This window comes from Acipenser ruthenus, chromosome 15, assembly GCF_902713425.1.
Source record: "Acipenser ruthenus chromosome 15, fAciRut3.2 maternal haplotype, whole genome shotgun sequence".
In the NCBI taxonomy this organism is placed as follows: domain Eukaryota; kingdom Metazoa; phylum Chordata; class Actinopteri; order Acipenseriformes; family Acipenseridae; genus Acipenser; species Acipenser ruthenus.
In genome coordinates this window covers 5,318,460-5,340,219 of record NC_081203.1, presented here as the reverse complement: position 1 = coordinate 5,340,219, position 21,760 = coordinate 5,318,460, and the positions used below count along the sequence as shown (strand labels likewise).

Sequence of the window (21,760 nt, the reverse complement as noted above, 5' to 3'; positions counted from 1 at the left end):
TGTTTTTCTTTTTCTTTTCACATTAATAAGAAATAAGTAAGATAACAGGTATAGTGCTGTGTGTAGCAAAAGCAGTCTCAGGTGGCAGATTAATCTGAATTCAGCTTAAGTTAAAATAAAGAACAAAAAGGTACTTGTTAGGCAGTTACATTGTTCATTAGTTCAGATGTTTATCAAAGCCTTAGTTATGACCCATTTATGTTTTATAACTAATCGAACTTGGCATTGCAAGATCCAATCTACATAATAAGAAACAAATACTTAACAACTGTGTGTATGGGTGCAGTTCGGAACACATCAAATGAGTCAAGGGACTCTCTGGGATTCATTTGTCACATCTGTCTGAATGCACATTAGTTTTGCAAAGAGAACTCAATCAGTACTCTAATACTGTGACTTTGTTTTAAATCCCATGGATTGTAAATGTGACTTCAGGAAAGACTTTTATGACACAGCATCACAATTTATAGGGACATACTGGGATGGGTAACTATACAGCAGGGATGAACTATTGATCACTCATCACCATAAAAAAATCAATTACCAAACTGCTGGTAATAATGAATTTGTTAATACCCCACACGGGAATAACTAAAAAGACTATCGTTTGTTTGGTTAATCAGGGAAGAGGTCCTGTTTTCTGGCAGATTTCCTGACCTAAAAGCTATTCTTGTAATTTTAAGTCAATGAAATGACTGAACATGCTTTTTATGTATTGTAACAATATTATCTGGCAGTGATCTAGTTGTTTTTTTCTGACCATTGAGTTTATAATAGGATTAAACACATGGAATTATCTACGTCTTAATCAATCCTAATTCCAGGCAAATGAAATACTGGTGTTTGTGCAAATGTACTGGTTTAAACTGTTATAAGGTAAACTCACCCATCAAATTACTTTTTCAAGCCATTGACATACACAAATGTGATGTTTATACCGCTGTTTAATACAGACATAGTTTTAAACCCCCAGCTGAATTGTTCATCTGACAAATCTCTGGATCCTGAAATGTTTACCTGAGCTCCAGGGTTGCCTTGCTGTCCTGGTGGGCCTGGCTCTCCTTGAGGACCCTGAAAAGGGAATTACAATCTCATTTAATTATACCTCTGTGAAGTGTGAACTTCGTGTGATAAAGGAACACAGGCTAGATTCGCTTACATTCCATTATTGATGCTGCACAGCGTTTGCACAACTGACACCATTGAGTGACGCACAGTTAAAAATGGATGTAGGGAAATGAGATCTGTGATGGGGTTCTTTTACAACATGCAATCTAGTTTTTAATTGTATCTAATGTATGCCAGAGTATAACAATTCACCTGTCCTCTGCAACCCTCAATGTGGGATTTCTAACACCCACTGGTTGCAGGGGGGACAGATAAATGGTTACACTGTGCCGTACTAGATGTACTGTCCTCGGACGTTAGACAAGATTCTGGGAGCTTTATTGAGACAACAGGGATGCTTAGAATTATGAGTTTGAAACAAATTGAATCTGAATCTTTGGAAGTGTAGTTCAAAGCAACCTTTATATCTAATTGGTTCCCAACTGATGTTCTAATATAAATACATCCACAGTGCTTAATGAGACACTATTATGTAGCTGTTTACAATGAGCAGAATACCCCAGGGCTACTGCCAGATTCCAGCACTCCGCCACATACTCTCACAGTCCATAGACATCGCTCTAAACACTTTCAATTCCAAGTTACCTGTGCTGTAGACTATTTCATTAGAATAGTGTATTGGCTGGCAGGGACAATGTGTAATTTTTCAGCTGTGAAATAATTGTGAGATTGTGAACAGTGCATGCATTATGCACTAGCTGTGATTGTTGCAAACGGCTACCTCTAGCTAATTGCCAGTCAGTTAGGAAACTGAGACTTGAAAATTGCTGACTTGAAGTAAACTCTCTCCTGACATAACTAATGAGTACGGTTATATTGGAACTAAAGACAAAACTGTTTTTTTTTTTACTTACAAAATTTCCTTTTGGACCAGGCTGGCCATCCATACCTGCAACACCCTGGAGAAAAAAGAAATCCTTTTTAACAACTTTGAAGAAATGGTAAATACATTGCATAACACTTTCTGTAGGCTTACATATTTTATGTGATATACTGTATTTTTGAAAGCTTAATTTTGCATGTGTCATAAAAAAATATGTTTCCCCCTACAAGGACAAGGATCAAAGAGAGTTGCTGATGTGTCAATGTTGTCACTCAATGATTGATTTAATTTCAAGCAATACTCACTGGAGAGCCGACAGGTCCGGGGGGGCCCTTTGGTCCTAGCAAACCACGAGGACCCTGCAAAAGAAACAACAATGAATCTGGTACCTGAACACAAGCAGGGGGCTGATTATCACTACAGCATCTTCAAAGCAAGGCTGTTAAAATTCTAGCTCTGGTATTAAAGGATACCAAAGCAATCACGAGTATTAGGAATAGAAATTGCAAACATCTGTTACATCTTCTTATATTACAGCCCTGGCAGGTCTTCAGGCACATACCACAGCATGTACAAGATCTTTCTGGGAATTGAAGGGAGACTTCACTGCTCCATCTGCTGGGCAGGTGGTTAAACTGCAAGGCTAGTCGTGAGCCCTCCATCTGGGGCTTTTGTACAGACTTAACTCTACTGGGAAATGGCAGTATGCAAGTTCATCTCTGCCAGACGTTGTGCAGATCCCTTTTATCCTGTGTTCTCATTTGAGCTTTCATTTAAAATCCTTCCAATGTTACTGCACGGCGCAGTATTTAAGTCCTTTCCTAAAGCACAGTCACATACAACGCATAACAAGGTGTATAATAGATTACAAGTCACATCCCAACATGGAAGCTAGTGGCAATTACACTAATGATGAGTGTCTCGCATGGCAAATTTCAAAAGCTTCACAGCATATTACCAATGGAGTGCTTAAATATTATATGTCAACTGTTTGAATGAGCCAGGTTAATTAGCTACCGGTTGTTATATTTTAAACTCATTTTCAATTCCATGACTCATATAGCTTTGTATGAGTTTATCATCTAGTTCTTTTAAAGCAGAGTGGTTCACTTGCACTTGTGTGTGACTGGCTGTGGTGCTGTAATCAGTGTGAGAGGAGCCACATGCAACATGATTTGAGTCAGCGAGCTCATATGAATGAAGACTCAATGCAAACAACAAATGCCTCCCCAGACATTGAAGGCAACAGGCAGGATGGCACTGTGGAGTCAGTACCTTTGTGGGCACACGTATAGATATCAGAGAGATTTGAGACATACGACAGGGGTGGCAAAACAACGCACAGAAACAGAACAGAGATTAGACAATATGCCCTTCAGATTTCAGAAGAGGACAAGACACCTGGGTCTTTTTCAAATCACAGCTCAAAAATAAGCTGTTATTGCAGAAGAAGAAAAATGCATACTGCCTGGCCAAGCTGTAGACAAGATTCAAGGGCAGGGTAACTATTTAAAGCTATATATTTTTAAACCACCCCAAAATAAAAAAAAGCCAAACATGTAATACATGCCCGCACTCTTAGATCAGGTCCTTCACAGGCTGGCAGAGTTATAAGGAAACAAAGCAAGATGTTTTCTCTTTATTAGATTTTAAGACCCACGGAGCCCTCAGTGTTCTTTTGAAGTTGAGCCTCACATGTGTGCAGCAGACACGGTGCATCAAGGTGAAAACGGGGAGAAATAAACTATGAGCCAGGAGATGTTTCAGAACCAGGGAAACTGGCAAATGTGCTTCCCTTTGCTCCGATGAAGTTAATACTATCAAATAGAGGACAGCATTTTTTGAACAACAAAGCTATTTTTAGAGGAATGACTCTTTAAAACACACTAGAATAGAACTGGAATTGTGCCAGACAAAATTGACTTTTTTAAGGTCCTTCAGATTTAGAGCTCCCTGATGCATTTCATTTTCTATTGGAGTTCGATAGGATTTCGTTTAAGGGCCGTCTGCAATCCGATCTCAGATCTGTTAGGAGTCCCTCTCCTGTTATATTAGGTAAAAGCACGGCAAACTTCAGTAAAGTGTGCAAAACATACCATTATGAAAACATAAATATAAACTCCCATACATATTCCTTGGTCCTATTATATTAATATAAAGAGAGGTTCATATAAACATAACCATGGTTTAAATCATTACAAATACAGTGCTCTTTGGAATACTATTAAAACCTCGAATTAACAGTATTTGGATCCACTGCTAGTAAATACATGTACTTATTGGATCCCCTTACAGCACCACAGGTTTAACATACAGTGCCAATGCCCTGGAGCTCTTTCTGAGATACAGAAATACTTTCTGTCATACTGTGCAAATCAAAAAGAACAACCGCCTGCACAGAGTGTCAGTATTCTATGCCAGGCCCCTCATACCATACCGGGCACCTCGGAGTGCACTTCCTGGACAGTCTGGACACTAGAAATGGACTGCCTTATGCCATGCATGGCTGGTTACTGCAGAACAGCATATGTCATTCATAGAAGGTGGGAACTCAAGATGGGAGCAGTCAACAATCTCTCTGTAAGTCATAGAATTTGCAGCCTTGTCATCTCAACAGCTCCCCCGCTACAGTGAATTTCACAGTGCAACATACGCACAGACGCAGCGCTTCATAGAAAATACCTTTCCATAGTTATGTACTAATGTATCGGTAGAAGCATTTGTTTAAAACATTAAAAGAATAGCACTTACGGGTTCACCTGGTAATCCTCTTAGTCCAATCTCTCCATCGTCTCCCTAAAAAAAAAAGAAAATTGAAGAATTTATTACAGGAAAATGCCTGTAATGGAGCTTTTGTTACTTGCTCATCATTTTGAATTTTGTGGCCCCATAGTTTCAAAGAAGGGTATTTTAACTATGGTTTGGAACTGTGTATTGTATCTTAAATGTTAAATATTCTGGTATGCTGTATCATTGTAGTAAGAAGTCTGACATGTTTATTCTAACATGGAAAGCAACACTAAATGAACTGGAACTTCCTACAAAGTGTTACCTCTTTACACAACATGATCACCACTGTACTGTAACAGATTCATTACAGTACACTTGCAGTAACATTTAAATATCCCTAGATGGAACCTTTTCATAGTTTGGAACAGTAATGATGTACAATGGGCCAGATTTATCAAGGTCTTTACACCAAAAATGAAATGAGTTAAAAAAAAAAAAAACAAAAAAAAAACACATCTCTTAATGTTACATTTGGTTTGAGGAGTTTAAATTAGGTCTGATATAGCATACGAATGAAAAAAACAAACCTACCCTTTCACCATCTTCTCCTGGTGGGCCCGGGGGACCAGCTGGACCAGAGTCTCCCTACAAAGACACACAGTGATCAATATATACAGGACCATAGTCCTGCCAGCCAGGCTGAAAAACATTTCAATTATTTATTTTCAATTACCATAATATCAGTGATATGTGGCCACCACTGCATTGCAAACAAAGTCCATATGTCTGAAAACAATTTACTATATTTTCCAATAATGTATTCTGCTAATAAGACACATCAAGGCCATTACTGCTGTTACTTTATTCACAATTTTGAATACATGAGCTATAGTTTTCTTCTAATGGCTGCCATATGTTAAATAATGGATGTGGCTGCACAGTAGCTATACATATAAATCAAAACTGACTTTTTAACCAATCAGCAGGGAGAATATATATATATATATATATATATATATATATATATATATATATATATATATATGAGAATAGAATTCAGCATTTGATCTGTTTCATGAAAGCCTCATTGGGTGGTTTCAGTTCATGTTAGAGGGGATTTAGGTTAAACATGGTGATAGTAAGGATGATGCAGGACTCAAAGCTGGACTGCACTCAGCTAATGCAGTAACGTGCCCACCAGTATATTGCAACAGTACGCTTGGCTGCAGTCTTTTGATAATAATACTGATTACTGAAACATGTATTTAAGTATTTTTTGGTAGGAAATATTGTCAATTAGAAGCAGACAGGGGGATTATCCTTGAAGTAGACTTTGGACAGCTAATTGGGTAAAAAAAAGCAAAAAAAGCCATGTCTGGTTCTCTTTTACTTTAAGAGTAATAGAACAGCGGGGCTCCACCTGCACACACGTATTCCTCAATGTGACTATTAATAGAACAGCTTGAGAGCCAGGAAATGGAACATTCATGAATTAAACCAACTGATGACATCATCGACAAAGTAAGAGCCGTGCAGAGAAAATCACCTGTTCAGGTGTTCAACTGAATTCTAGTCATTGCATGTGCTTATTATGTTACTTTATAACAGTGCTGTGAGGATAGCTCTTATTATTATTATTATTATTATTATTATTATTATTATTATTATTATTATTAGTAGTAGTAGTAGTAGTAGTAGTAGTAGTAGTAGTAGTAGTATTTATAATAATAATAATAATAATAATAATAATAATAATAATAATAATAATAATAATAATAATAATAGCATTATAATAGCATTATAACTTTTTTTTAGACCTGGCAAACATTAAATAATGAAATTAATGAAATACAGCTAAATCTGTGACATAAGTGCTTACTTAGTAGGGATACATTCCTGTCTGAATTGAACAGGGTTTTTGTAAAAGGGATCTTTTGTTTTACCGTTACACATTTTAATATTTGGAGAATTTCTATTAAAGGCGGTCCATACTTATTTGACATACCTGCTGAGTCAAGTAATTGTGTCAATCTGTTCCACTCTCCACACCATAAAAGCATGCTATTGTTAATTGTTGTATTCACCAAATGCCAACATAACAGCTTTCTATCCAGCTAAATCATCAGGAAACACATCAAGTTTGAATTAAGGCCTGGCCGATTTTGCAAAATAAGTCACTGAAAACAAAGTTTTACCCTACCCAAGTCATTGCATGTGTTAAATATGCTTCTCTTGTTTTTATTGGCGTGAGTACAGATATAACAAAGCTGTAAAAATGAAGAAATTCAATTTTATAACTGTTCAGTTCATGGAAACAAGAGATTTCTTAGTATCCCGTATATATATATTTTTGTCCCTGCTGACATTTAAGCAATGAAAGAGTGGTACAAACTACGTTTTTTATTAAATGGGCCCTGAGAGTAATAACAGGAGAGTTTCATCAAAACTAACAATATGTTTTTTCAACTGTGTGCACAATCGCTGTTTTTTCTTAACTAACTAGCTTTAGGTGGATGACTGTAATCCTTGCTATTTCTTGCTCATGTCATCAAAGTTGGTGGAAAAGTTTGAATATTCCAGGAAAATGTAAAATAAAGAAAACAAGAAAAGGTCAATAATATAGAACAGGCTTACTCTGTGTCCCTTTTCACCAGGTAAACCAGCCAGCCCGTCAAATCCTCTATCACCCTGAAAGAAGAAGAACAACAACAATATTGAGGGGGGTGGAATAATTCAATATATACCGTGCCTATGACTGTTAAACCCCCATATTGTATAGCTATGTCAAATTCAGCATGTGATGTGATATGACCCATTTACTGTTTGGGCACGAAACAATCTGACAAAGGTAACTCTTAACTGTTGTAGGTGTGTTTCTAATGACACTAAACAAGTAACAAACCATTTGGGGTGTTTAAAAAAAGAAACAGAATATAAAGGTTCAAATCACTAGGTAGGCTTGCATAGCTCTCTGCCACCCAATGGTTCCTGTAAACGTGGTCCCTTTGATTTAAATGGGATTTTCACTGAACACAACCCCATCTGGTGGCCAAATGTTTCCTAAAAGTAAAATCAGAATATTATGCACAAAACTGAAAATACTGTAATGTGCATGTGAGCTAAAATCAGCATTCTGTTTAAAATTCTTCTTAACACGTTAGCAAGTTATTAAACTGGTGCTAGCTTTGCAGTGGAGTAAAACAAAACAGATGCCCTGCTATTCAGACATTCAGTGAATGCACACCACCAATTTAAACATAGAACATACTGCAAAATATCAAGATACACCAGATAGCTGTATACTCTCTGCAGTATACTGTAATTCAATGAACTGAAAAGCCAAGATAAGCCTTTCACCATTGCAAACAACACAGCATATGTTTCATTACAGTGAGCACAGCAGTGTAAACAAGGTCTGAATATGTACAACCTGCACCTTCCTTATTAACAGAATCCTTATTGTGTAAGCATTATTAGGCAATCCACACAGCTTTGAAGATTTCAGGCTTTTAGTTATGGTTTTACAGTTTTTAAATTAGCTATTTATTTATTTATTTTTTTACCTATTTCCGTGCACATAAAACACAGCCCTAAGCCCCATTAAATCTTATTTTCACTTGAATGGATTTTCTAATCTGCTGATACCTTAAGATAAAGGGTGTCTAGACAGCGTTTTGACTCTGAACCAAAAACGTATTGTGGAGTTGTATTCACAATTTGAAATTAGGTAAGCGTGATGCAAGGATCCTGGTTTTAGGTATTAAATTAAGCCACACAGGCGTAAATAAATCTATCCAGTACATTAAACTATGTCTATGGGGATTCATGTGCTTGCTTTGGACAGATGATTATGAATATAAGACATTACAAATTATTGGGATGTGAACTCTCAGCCAAGCCTGTAGGAATTGTATATATTAGCCTGGGCCATTTCATATCCTTCCTTTTATGATTACGGGATCTCACCATAGATCTGTTTGATGGTACATCTTTCACATTAATACCATTTAAAATCAGCCTATCATATTTCAGACGTGGTGGGCATTATTGCAATTATATGTACATTTATTCTGCAGAGGGAAAATACTTCCTGAAAAAAGCTTTATTGTCCCTTTGTTATCTTTTTTTACTTCTAGCTTCTGCCTGGCAGTTTAACCTGGATTGCAAACAGTTTTTTAGCTTCCAATTTTCCAGCCATTGTCTGGGTTCTGACCAATTTCTAAAAACAGATGACTGGCACTGATGATAAACACTGTGGGTCACTACAAAAGATCCTCAAGTACAAAGCTGGCTGTATCAGAGTGGGCTGCAGCCAACATTTGCCACGTGGGGGGCAACTGAACCAAAGTGAATAACTACTACCATGTGGGATTAGGGGAGAAACACACTCAAAATGATCTTGAAAGCTTGAAAAATACCTTTGTCCCTGTTTGACCAGGCATTCCTCTAGCCCCATCAGAGCCAGCTCGACCCTGCAACAAGACATCAAAGAACATAAGTTAGTGTGGATAACAACAAGCCGTCTAATGACTAGGAGCCACCTACACCAGTAAACTAGCTTTTAGTAGGCAGCTAAGTCACATGACATTGAGCATTTTTTTACAGGGACAAACAATATCTCATAGCAGATGGCATTCGTGAAATGAAATGTTTTGTTTCTATAAAACAGGGCACCAATCAAGTGCATCATGTTAGGCACGCACACCTCCAGTATGGGATGTATTTTCTTTTTTTTTTATTATTTCCATAGGCTTTCATTTGTTGATGTTAGGGTATGTTGCATTGCAACACATTTTGTTCCCAATTCAATTATTTGTGCTGCATCTTATTGCTCTGGCACACTCATTTCCAAGGCCCTTTATGTAAAGTGGATTACTGCCTCTATTTTCTCCAAGAAACACAATGGGTCAATTACACTTTCTGTGGCTTCAATGAAGCAAAGAAAATAATGAAATTCAAACCTCTTTTTTAAACAAAAAACAATGCCAGTAAAATACTCAATCTCAAATTTCGATTAGAATGTGACAGAAATGTTTACTATAAACTCTGTAATTGGAAGGGAAAAGCCAAATAAGATGCCTGAGTATTGCATGTTTAATTGTTTGCTGTATTTCCCACACATGGGTACTATATATTTGTCTATAAAATGCATCCATCATTGTGTTTGATTTAATACAGACATTTACCCTTACGTCAATGACATGCTTTGAAAAATACTATAAATAGTGTACAGATATATAACACATGGGGTATGGTGTGCAGGTGGTTGAAGTAATTTGACTACAAACTGCAGTTACAAAACAAATCTAAATAAAAATAAAACTTCATTTACCCTGCGTCCGGGTTTTCCTGATGGTCCTGGAGGGCCCATAGCGCCGCGGGGACCCTAGATTTAATACAGAGAATGATACCCAATGGCACTTTGAGCTATGTAAAAATCCCATAATCCAGTAATATACTGTATGTGTAGAAGAGTTCATGTTTTTTTATTTTTTAAAGCCTTGGTGGGAGTTTCAATAGTTAAGGACTCCCTTTATAAAAATACTGCAGAGCATATGACAAATAGGTGAAATACTGCAGCATTCAACAATATTCTGATTCAAAGCAGTTTGCGCTCTTATTCTTTCAGTGGTATGGGGTTAAACCAGATACTTCACTCACCTGTGGGCCATTATCTCCTGGATCGCCTTTTACTCCTGAAACACCTGGTTGACCCTGAGAACACAAAACTAAAGTTGATACAATACTAAAAGCTATGGACACAATACTTACCAAATGATCTCCAATGGCAGTGTAATGGCAATGCACGATGATTCTTTTCTCTTCACCGCAGCAATTCCCCATACAGCTCAGGAGATACAAAGATTCAGTGGGCGTCCTCTGATCCCACGACCAAGCCAGTTTCTTCTTTTACACCCAGGAACTCGAGAGCGGATGTCAGCGAGCTACCAGCCACTGAAGGACAAAGGCCAGCCCTGCAGGTGTCCGCTCTGAGCTCACTGGGCACCTGGCCAGCAGGGTCCGCTGTAGCTTGATGAAGAGATGCAGTCCCTGCTGGTTTTGCCTTCCTAACCCATGGGAGCGCCAGAGCCAATGCAACTCTCCCTTTGAAATCCCGAGCGAAGACCGCCGACTCCGCACAGCCAGGAACCTGCGCTGTATGACTCATCCTGCACACCACACTGCTGTGCTTTTACCAGGTGAGCCACTCTGGGACCCCCTGGGAATATAATATTCTTTTTTCTGTAGGGGTAGACTCTATTCTGCTGGCATCCCTATTCAGGTAGTGCATTATACTTTGTATACTATGTATGTCCAATAATATGTAATAAGGCACCCACAGGACCTCTGCATTACTTATTACATGGATAGCAAAGTGACCTGCTGTAGCTGGCAGTACTATGCAAGCACAACTGGGAATTTAACATAGCAGTTGTGCTTGATTATGTTCAGTTTAAGTACATGGTTCATTGTGTAAACAAACAACTAAAATGTCAAATATGAAATTAAAACCTGTTACTTACCAGAGGGCCAGGCCTTCCTGTTAGACCCATTGGACCAGTTGGACCTCTCATTGCCAGCTGTGAAATTAAGGAGAATGTTGTTAGAATCTGAAAGCACACTGAGAAGTTTTACAATACAGATAACCCAAGTAATATGATAATAAACCACCGATTAATCTATACTAAGGAAGATCCGACACCGATAAACCAATACAAAAGGGACTCAACGCCATGCTGGTGACCAGCTAAGTTTGGGGATTGGAAGAAATATTTACCGGCCTCTTACCAGGCAGCCAGCAGTTTTATAAAATCCTATTAATGAATGTTGGAGTGTAGACAACAAACACTTCACTGCAGAAATTTTAAGAAAAGGGAATGTTAATGGATCTGTTTTCCTCTTGGACCAGCTTAACCCGCTCCTCAACACAACACCAAGTCTCCTGGACCAGCATGGAAGCTGAAAACCAGAAAACTACCAGCTCTGACTGGCAGACAGTACACCAGTACAGGTCACTGCTGGAATCACACTACTCCTGTATGGTGGGTGGTTCCAACACTGTTAAGTAGAGACTTATCCATTGAGAAGAACTCCTGTATTAAAACAATCTGAAAGGCGTTTGATGTGGAAAGCTTCATTGTACTTACCCTCGCCTGTTGCATTATGGCTTGCATCTGGGCTTCCTGTGCTGAAACAGCAGGTCCCTTCTGTCCTGCATCTCCTCCTGCACTGAATCGGAACTGCAGGAATGAAGGGCAGAGTTTAATACAAGTACATAACAGTGCAAGGAAAAGACCACAAGCAGTTCCTCATGCAGTCTTTTGTTGTTTTTACTTTTAATCAGAAGCCTGATCATGCATCTTGAGCTATAGTCTGTATTCAGGTTTGCAGATCCACAGGAGGTGGTTTGTTTATTGTTATAATGTTCCAAGATTCCACTGTCCCTCTATTGGTAGCATATGTATGGAAACAGAGTCACTAGAGTAGCAGACAAAAAATTAGATTTGGCAACTGGTCCATGGCCCTACTTGCGTAATGTGATTTAGGTTCGTTAAAATAATATGCCCTAATTAAACCTGTCTAATTAAAACTGCAGATTTATAGGACAGCAGCAAGCATTCTCATCACCTGCCAATACATTGTTTGCTGTCAGCAGTGGGTGTTGGTTCTAAAGATGTGTGATATATTGGGGTTTATTATTAAGGCTGGAAAGTTTAAAACGTTTAAAAACAGTAAATAGAAAGAAAAAATCTGAAATCCTTTTTTTTAAAAATTATTCACAGTATCTTGCTACATAGTAAACCACTGTAGTTGAATGTGAAAATGAATGTTAAATATTAAATATATACAAGGTAAAATATAAATATAACTATGCTTACTAAATCAAATCTACTTTTTAAAATGAAAAATGATATGATGGTTTAAATGGTTAATGGCCCCTTGACACAAATGGTTGATGTAGATTTACAATGGTGGGCCAATACACCCATTTGTCATCCCCAACAGCCAAGCCCAACCACTGCGACACCCCCTCCAAGTCAGTGTGACCTAGGTCTGAAATTCAAGTGCATTGTGTGCATCACTCAGGAATAAAGCACAGTGAATCTGACAGAGGTGGAACATAAGAGCTCTGAACCACTGCTTCAAGTGTACTGAAACAGGATGGACTGCACCACTTGCCTTTTAGAAACAAAACGATAGCCAGGCCCCAAAATATGTGAAGAAAGCATTACTTATTATAGCATATGATAATAAACCACCGACCAGCATTGTGCAATTTAGCATACCTTTCAAATTGACATCTAACTCAATTTCCATGTAACACAGGCCAGGCACAGCAAGGGACAGGCCTAACTACTGTATCTGCAATCACACGCTTTCCAGAACTCTCTTCAGTAAGTAAACAAAGGAAAATATACTTATTGGGTTAAACTAAGCCCACAGCAGAACACGCTGCCAGATCACATTTTAGACATTAACCGTTTTCACCATCAAAACACCCCTCTGCCAAGCTCATAATAGGTGTCAGATTTATCGTGGCTAAAATCAGCTCAGGGGGGATAAACATTAAATTACGATTCATGATGTAGTTCCTACCATACATACTCTTCCAGTGTTTGCCTTTCTAGTGCCAAAAAAACCCTGGTTCATGCGAGAGTCTCATCCACTGCAAACTACACTGAACTGTTAATGTATTAAATCAATGATAATCCACTGAACTGTTAGACCCTTTATAAAAAATAAAATACAATAAAAAAGCCCCTTTATTTTTGATGAAGCTCTTTTTAGTTTTGCTGAAAAAATGAGCGGCACTGGCTTTATTAACGATTTTGAGTGTAATTATTGTAGCAGATGATGGAAAGCTGTTTGGAGCTCCAGAATGTACTGTTCTTTAGGCACCCACTGTGGGAATTTAGGCCTGGAAACAGCAACCTTGAAAAAAAACATTTTGGATTGATTAGACTGTGTTTTCTGCTCTCTGCTGAAATGCAAGAAAGCCTTGCTATTTGTTATAATACGGTCGTAATGAGTTCCTCATGACTGAGGCAGAGGGAAGAGCTTTCTTCTTTAAACAGAATTCATCTCTCAGACTCCAGCAAGACAACACCACTTTTTTCTTTAAAGGGAGGCTTTCACTTTTCCAGATGTTAGCTTGTGATTGTTTTTAAATCCACCCCAGATACATTCAAATGAATAGTTAGTAAATATGTGGGACTTAGAGGTGTATTCTCCAGGCTTGAAAGTGACTAATCAATCAATCAATCTATCTATCTATCTATCTATCTATCTATCACTTTACACAGAGGTCTGCATTAACTCCTCAGACATTTACCCCTGCATCACATGAGTAAAATAAAAATTGCTTCATAGCCAAATGGTAAGGTTACATTTTCCATTCTGAAATCTGTATCAACTAGATAGAACATGTGCCCAAATTCCAAATGAATATTCCTACTCACCTCTAACCTGTAGTATTTGTGGTGCAAGCTTTCTTTACCCATATAAAAACAGTTCATTGAAATACGGAGAATTGGTAACAGTATTGTACTGCAGTTTAACTGCACTGTAAATAAAGATGAGTTGCTTAATAAACATGCTCACATTGAACAGCACTATAGAGCAGTAAGGTTTTACATGGAACGGCCCCTAGTATAATAAATTACTGCATTTTCATTGCAGTTTAATTGCTAGTGCATTTCTTGTTTTATAAGGGTGGGGAGGGGGGTTGGCTATGTTGTTCTCTCCATTAAAGACTCCAAGATTCACAGTGATTTATTCTGCAGTTTTTTGTTGCAGTCAGAGTGTGGAAAGTAGCCCAGTTAGCGTCCCAAGCCAAGAACTCCAAGCCATAGGAAAGTATTCTTTTCTCTCCCCTTTAAGATCGCCTTGGGTCTGTTTAAATCACAGGCTCAGAACAGATCCAGTTGGTAAACTTTTCAAAGTGGTTGACTGCCAGCAATAGTATTCTGGATAGCATTTAACAGATACTTGCCAGCAAAACACCAGAACTAAAGCTCTGAGAATTAACAGCAGGGCAGGAGTATCATCGGTGATCTAATTTATATTACAAGATCTAGACAACATTGGCAGATGACCAGTTTGAATGTCTAGTCTGGCAACAGATTTTATATATAAAACAAGATAAAAACCTGAATAAACAGAAAGCTTTTTGTCACAGGAAGATATTAATTAATTGGAAATGGACTAGGGGTTTATTAGTTCTTTACCAAGGGGTTGTGGTGTACAGTACCCATTAACCGAATGTCTCAGGTGGTACCATGATAAGACGTGGCACCGGCTTCTTCTCTACCTGGCAATCGGACAGGAACTCAGCGTGTCACAAAGACCTCAAAAGTAGAGCCAAACTACATCATGCTTTCGATGAAGCCCTGCTGCACTAACATGAAATTAATTCACAGGACTGTCATTTTATCTCATTGATCGAACAACGCTTTCAAAGCCTAGGACTTATAGTACAGCGCGATCTGGCACAAGTATATTACAAATAACATAAGCGCCTCTTTGCATTTTCATCTATATATATATTTTTTGTCTAATGTCGGCCAAGTGGGTGTAAACAATTTTTTTTTCAAAGAGGTGAAAGAGTACAGTGTACACAAGGGGGGGGGGGGGGCTGCTTAACACAGTGCCAGTGAAAGTAACTGGGGACTCATTCATTGCTTTGGTGAGCAACAAAGATTTAGGAGGGAGAGATTATGGGTTTGATTCATGGCTGGGGTTTTAAAACGTGCGCGCGCCAAAACTGCATAAACATTAACAATGTGTTTAGCATCCACTAGGGGGCAACACAGTATCAGGGAGAAAGCAGCAACATGGAACTCACATTATTGGGAATTTTTACTTTATAAAAATAAACATTTCAAATTTCATTATATATATATATATATATAATGAGCAGGCTATTTCACTGTCCACTGATCAAAAATACATGCAACAAAGGGCTTCTCTCCCCAGTATCTGGACAGTTTAAAATATGTTTTAAAATGTGAATACTCACAGGCAGCATGAGGACAGTCCCTGGGGGTCCTGGCAATCCATCAGCACCTGGAAGACCCGGTCGACCTGCCGGACCCTGACAAAAGCAACACAAAAACGATGCTCAGTTAGTACTGTTCAATGCAAAATATACTTGGCATATTCCAAATGCTCCATACACTTGCAGTGTGCTGTTACTACCACCAGATGGCAGTCCAAAACACATAGTAAGATATTTGGACAGGACTTGGAAATCATTCCACATGGGCAGATTTTCCATGATTGAGGTACTGTGACAATAAGATTCATTAAATTGGCGTATATTAGCAGACTGATGTGTTTTAGCACCTAAAAGCACAATGATAGTGAGATATCGAGCAAGGTGTGTCATCCAACACCAGCTGTTCAGTATTCAGAGCAAGTCCAGACCTTTCTGAATGGAAAACTCTGTGCTGTTAATTTCATTTGTTTTATTTAAAAACTGAAAGCTGAAACGAAATATTCTTTATACAGTAAACACTTTTTATTTCCCTTGTGTCCAGTTTGGTGGGCTCCATATTTCTACTACTGTACTGTACATGTATTTTAAATGTCTGTTTTCTGCCACTGTATTCCAATGTACCTCACACAGTTACAGTGAAGTATAGTAAGCATACAGGTGTAGAAATTATTAGCAATATGTGCATATACAGGTAGTACAGTACCACTATTTTAAAAAGCGAACCTTCTGCTGCGTCAGCGCTTCTGCAGTTATGTCATATCAGTTCCATTTTGAGACCCAGAGTTTAACTCTCGGTTCTCAGTCATTACATACTGCACCTTATTGATACCAGAGGCGAAACCCACTCTAATACCCCTTTTTCCACTGGCACATCCAAGCCGTGAGGGCCCCGGGTGGTTTTCCACGGGCTATTTTGTCGAGCACAGCGAGAACTAAACCGTGAAGCTGGCTTCACAACACATCTGATTGTGGCTCGGAGCTGAGCAGGGGTGCGGTTATTGATTTCCATCATTACGTTGATTCAGTCAAAACACTCAAGGAATACAAACAACATGGCGTGCAGCGATTTGGAGGAGAGAAAAGTTCAGCTTTGGGACGCTGAGGGCGCTTGTATTTATATATGAAGAACAAACACCTTATAACCTCTTGAGCCACCATTCTCAACTCAAATACAGCCCCTCTTAGTACCGCACAATCTACATGCGACTCGACGTGTTCATTGTCTACATGCGACTCCTCCTAACTCGGTTGTACAGTGGAAAAGAGGCATAAGAGAGACTGTAAACATGACTGTCTATTACTGTCAAAAAAGGTGAGACAAGCATGATTTCATGAAGCTACAGAGTAACATCTTGGTACATGATGATTTATGCTATCAATCACACTTCAAGTACAAGAATGAGGAGATATATTTAGTTTTTTCTCTTAGAAGGAACAGCATGCTTTTTACACTGTTGGGGCACATTTGATATTTGATGTTTTTAAACGTTGCAGAGTTTGGATGAATAAGGGTTTCTGCTGTCAAACAGCATAGCTGGCATTAAGCTCAGGGTAGTTCAGAGCCCTTTAACTAAAAAAAGAGAATAGGAAGACTGCTTTACTGTCAACGATATGCTTGTAGCAGAGAATAGATTATAAACAGGCATTGCTTTTAGGACTAAACACAGCACCGTCCTCCATGCCTCAACGCATTGTTTATCAATCAGTTGTCACCACTGTTAATGCATTATACCCATACAGTGTAATATGAGGATGTGATGAAAGCTTTTGTCATCATGACAGTTATTGGTAGCGAACGCATGGGTTATGTAAGTCTTTGAACTTGATTACTTCAGTAGGTGAATGCTTTCCTCTAATCTGTTTCTCTTAGATGTCCAAGACAGGTTTACTGCTTAAAGAGCTGGTCCAAAATTCATTCCACTTGACCTCACTGCCAGCGGGGAATTAATTTTAAGTTAAGGCGCTGCAAACCATCATCCATTACTAACAATCTTCTCTGCTTTCGGAATTCAGAAAGGAGACGTCCACTTAGTAGTAGAAAATAACAATTTCTTGATTGCGAAAGATATGCCTGATGGGCACATGAACAATTGGCAAACATTTATTCCCAACATGAACATGATAGCTGACAGATACATAATACATTCACATTATAATTTAGCCCATGGCCCCACCCATTGAAGTACGATAGCAGCCCCTATGCTGGCCGAGCTACGATGAATGCAATACAGTGATTAAGAATGACTCGGCCAGTGGGCAGGACAAGTGGATTTTGGGCCACCTTCCCCTTAGACAAGGCACACTGCAGGGTTGAGGCAGGGAGGAGGAGGACCAAACAAAGAAACAACAGGGGTTTGTGGGCAGAGAGACCTATTTAACTGGTTAAACTGGTAACATATAAGTCTCCTTTCAGAAAGACAGCAGGTTTCCAATGTATTTAGACAAAGGACAACCAGGGAGTCAAGACCTCTTTCATGATCTTCTGAGAGTGTGTTTCAGTTCTGGGTTATGGATTACTTACTCTTTCACCTGGATCTCCGGTTGGACCAGGAGAACCAGTGGGACCAGGAGATCCTGGGAGACCCTGTGAAAAAGACACAAGAACAAGGGATTTAACTAACTGTTACTAACACACTGTGGGATCTGTGCCAGCGAAGGTAGATTTTGGATGTAGACCAAGACTTACGAACAGCTGTAACAATTTTTAATATAGATCTACATTCTACAATTCTGCATATACTGTAGTACCGTATCTATACAGTAGTGGGTTACTGGTAGTCATGGCAGCAGTTTTCAACTGTTGTGAAACATAATAGTTTTCTGAGCTCATATATAGACATTCTAAGGTTTGTTTTGCAGCTGTATGCAAATTGTGTTTCTTTGGAGGGAGGGAGGGATGTAGTTCCTTTAGGGTAGAGAACATGTTACTTACAGCTGGGCCTTCAGGACCAGGGGGACCTTCCACAAGCATTCCCTGGAAAAGAAAAGAGCAAAGAACATTTCTATCAAGTTTGTTTTGACAAAAATGATAATGGTAATTCATGTCAAAACATGTGTAGGGTCAGATTACACTAATAGAGAAGAGGAGAAGAGAAGTGCTCAGAAGAACAGGCCGATCCATTTTACTACGTCAACTTTTTAAATATAATTCCAGGTGATATATTATTGTCAACATTACACCCTTTTTCCTTTCTTTTTCCTTTCTTTTTTTAAACTTGAAAAGGTATTAAGATACCAAAGACAGATCGTTTTCATAAAAAAAAAAAAAAAATGCTATCTGTATCAACAGTGAAGTTAATCACAGTCAGTTCAGTATGGCTTAGATAGGTCTACAGGAAACGAGCATGTATAGCTATTGGATTATTGATGAATCTGTTGGTTATTGTTTCAGTTATTTGGATCTTTCCCAAAACATCAAGGGACTTTCTTTATGACAGTAATAACTACGCCATAAAGAAATAGTGATATTAAAATACACAGAAGCATTCCGAGTTGCCAACGCAGCAATCCTCCAACCGTACTTTATATAAAAGTATTTATTATGATGCCTTAATTAGGGTGCCGCAGCAAATAAATGAATACCCAAGACTCTTTTTATTGTGCTTACGAGGATAAATAATATGCTGTGATTAAGCACATTCTTTTCTCTTCTGTACTGCATCCAGGTACCAAACTTAACTGTAACACAGCAGTGGGCGGTTTCCATTTCTCTTGAAGTCTTTTTTTTTTTTTTACCTGTACAGACATTGCAATTCACAGGCACCAAATAGTAAAGTGGGATGCCTATAATGATACAGCAAGACGAATTAAAAAAAAAAACACCTTGCCGCCTCTCGGAAAGACAAACCCTGCAGTCTCTTTTCACTACATTCTATTTTTAATGAATTCATGTTTCAGCATGTCGGGAGCCAGAAAACATCATAAAGTTTTGTTTCTTGTGGCTGAAAGGGCACGGACAGCATTTCAACAGCTTTAAGAATTAGACGAGGAGTACTTTAATAATAGTAAATATGGAAAATATATGACCAATTTATTAATTGAAGCCTGCTGCTTTTACATTAGACTTAAATAAATGCCTTTCTAACCCACATGTTCCATATAAATTTGATCTGCTTTCTAACACTGAAGATATCAGTTGAGGAATAGACAACTGATTGCAACTGGAGAAAGGCTGTCCAATCAAACTGGTTCTTTATTGTTTTCTTTTATCCTAATTGTTGGATATGGACAATGTTAATCTTATTAAGCCAGGCTCACTGCGAGTGTGTGTGGCCTGAGCTATACATTTGTTACTTAGCCAAAGAGTGGAACACATTTGTTTCTGAGTGCAAATCGCCAATTACACCCATAAACCCAGCGCAATTGTGTACATAAAACTAACATACAGTAATAAAATCCAAGCCCTCGGCTCACAGTGAGCCACTGACTAAGGGTTCCCTGTAGTTTATTTGCAGATCAACAGTAATACATTTTAAGGAATTCAAAAGGTACTGAGACAGCAGTTAACTCACAGTGGGTGGTAAAGTACACACGTGGTATGCAGTGTGAACGCTTTGTTTAGTGCAATATGGCAGCTGTATTATTTGAATAAGCTTTTCTAGTGCAGACCTTAAAGCGTGCTTGCTCCTTTCCAAATGGTTCCACTCCATGGGAAAATAAGTCTGTCAGGGGGCTCAACTGGGCAGAAAAATTCATGTTTATTCTGCTCCGTGGGATAGTTTAATGTGAACAAAACAAACCATGGTTTAGTGTCTTTTAAAGAAACACTGCAGGCTCTAACACCAAACAAAGTTCTCACACGCCACACTGGAATTCTGTTAAAGGGAGTCTACCCGCCACTCAAGATGCATGATTAGCCTGTTCTTTGGATGAGTCCTGTCTACCTTGTGGAAATGAAATACCCTTAAAATGTATTACATGAATGTACAAGACTATGCCACCTCATGTATAGAAACAGGATTGTGTCATGACGGAAGTCTAAGGGTTATGGATAGTGCTGTTATCCTCTTGAGTTCTTTTCAAATACTATAGGAATTCTGGCTTAATCCCCACGCCCAGCCAAATTCAAGCATCTCTGGGAACAAGTAGTTATATCTTAGTGGCTCTGACTAGTATAAATAGCATCAGATTATAATATTTGGCCACTTTTCACATCCCAAATATTACACCAGGTTCCTATTGTCGTATGAACAAAAACAGAAGTATGAAATGAGTAACATGAAGCTGTTTCCCAATGCAGCAGAATTTCTGCAATTTATCACCATCTGAAACTAACCACACCCCTTTGTAAAATAAAGTTGGAGATGTGAAAGCTGTGCTGCATCCATTCATGTTACTAACATCCTTGAAATCCAGCATTATTTATTCTGGCACAGTTTTGTTTAGGCAGTAGTGACAACTGAGAACCCTTCAGTGGTGCAGTTTGGATAAACTCCCTGTACAAATGTTTATGTTTGCATATTGCCAGACGTGTAACCTTGAGGTGAAAAAGTGCATTAAGCAGACAACACACAGCTTTCTCAGGGCCGCAGAATAACTTAAGATAATTTAAGGAGACTTCTAGGACTCAAGAATGTCATAACCCTAAACAGAGGGGAGGGACGGGGCAATGCAAGCGTCACAGCTTTCTCTTCATCTCTGGGTCCACATTCACAACTTGAAACAGATTATATCATTCAAGCACTTTACACTAAACAGGTCACATATTGTGCACCCTATGGGTCACCTCAGCTGAACCACACTGATGAAGATCATGTTTTTTCATTGAGGAATTATCCAAACCAACCCAAAATTATGCTCTCCAATATCTTATGAGCGACCATTACTTATATGACTTATGAGCTGTCAGCTTTGTTTTTTTGCTGCATAGTTTTCTAGCAGGGGAAAGTGATAATTGCTTTCTTGAAAAAGATTGGCATTTATTTAAGCAAAAATAAGCTTTGGTGGTTTAAGACGCCTGGCCTTATTTTGGAGTCAGTGCAAAGGTAATGTCAAAGGCACATTTTTAGTTACTTTACAGTATAAAACTTGGGACAATACTGTAACAGCCCCTTGTTGAAACCAAGTTGCTTCTTGTTCAA

General features: G+C 38.5%; 1 protein-coding gene across 2 annotated transcripts in view; it reads right to left on the bottom strand.

Annotated features, from left to right (window-relative positions):
- The window catches only part of LOC117422365 (collagen alpha-1(V) chain-like), a 126,950-nt gene that overhangs the window by 36,571 nt on the left and 68,619 nt on the right, over nt 1-21,760 (bottom strand). For both annotated transcript variants that reach the window (XM_058986989.1, XM_058986990.1), the window contains exons 10-23: nt 18,613-18,654; nt 18,202-18,264; nt 15,702-15,776; nt 11,830-11,922; nt 11,206-11,262; nt 10,343-10,396; nt 10,014-10,067; nt 9,100-9,153; nt 7,316-7,369; nt 5,273-5,326; nt 4,703-4,747; nt 2,257-2,310; nt 1,983-2,027; nt 1,018-1,071 (exon numbers count right to left, since the gene is read on the bottom strand). In XM_058986989.1, the coding sequence (XP_058842972.1) occupies nt 1,018-1,071; nt 1,983-2,027; nt 2,257-2,310; nt 4,703-4,747; nt 5,273-5,326; nt 7,316-7,369; nt 9,100-9,153; nt 10,014-10,067; nt 10,343-10,396; nt 11,206-11,262; nt 11,830-11,922; nt 15,702-15,776; nt 18,202-18,264; nt 18,613-18,654 (798 nt within the window). The remainder of the gene's footprint in view (nt 1-1,017; nt 1,072-1,982; nt 2,028-2,256; nt 2,311-4,702; nt 4,748-5,272; nt 5,327-7,315; nt 7,370-9,099; nt 9,154-10,013; nt 10,068-10,342; nt 10,397-11,205; nt 11,263-11,829; nt 11,923-15,701; nt 15,777-18,201; nt 18,265-18,612; nt 18,655-21,760) is intronic.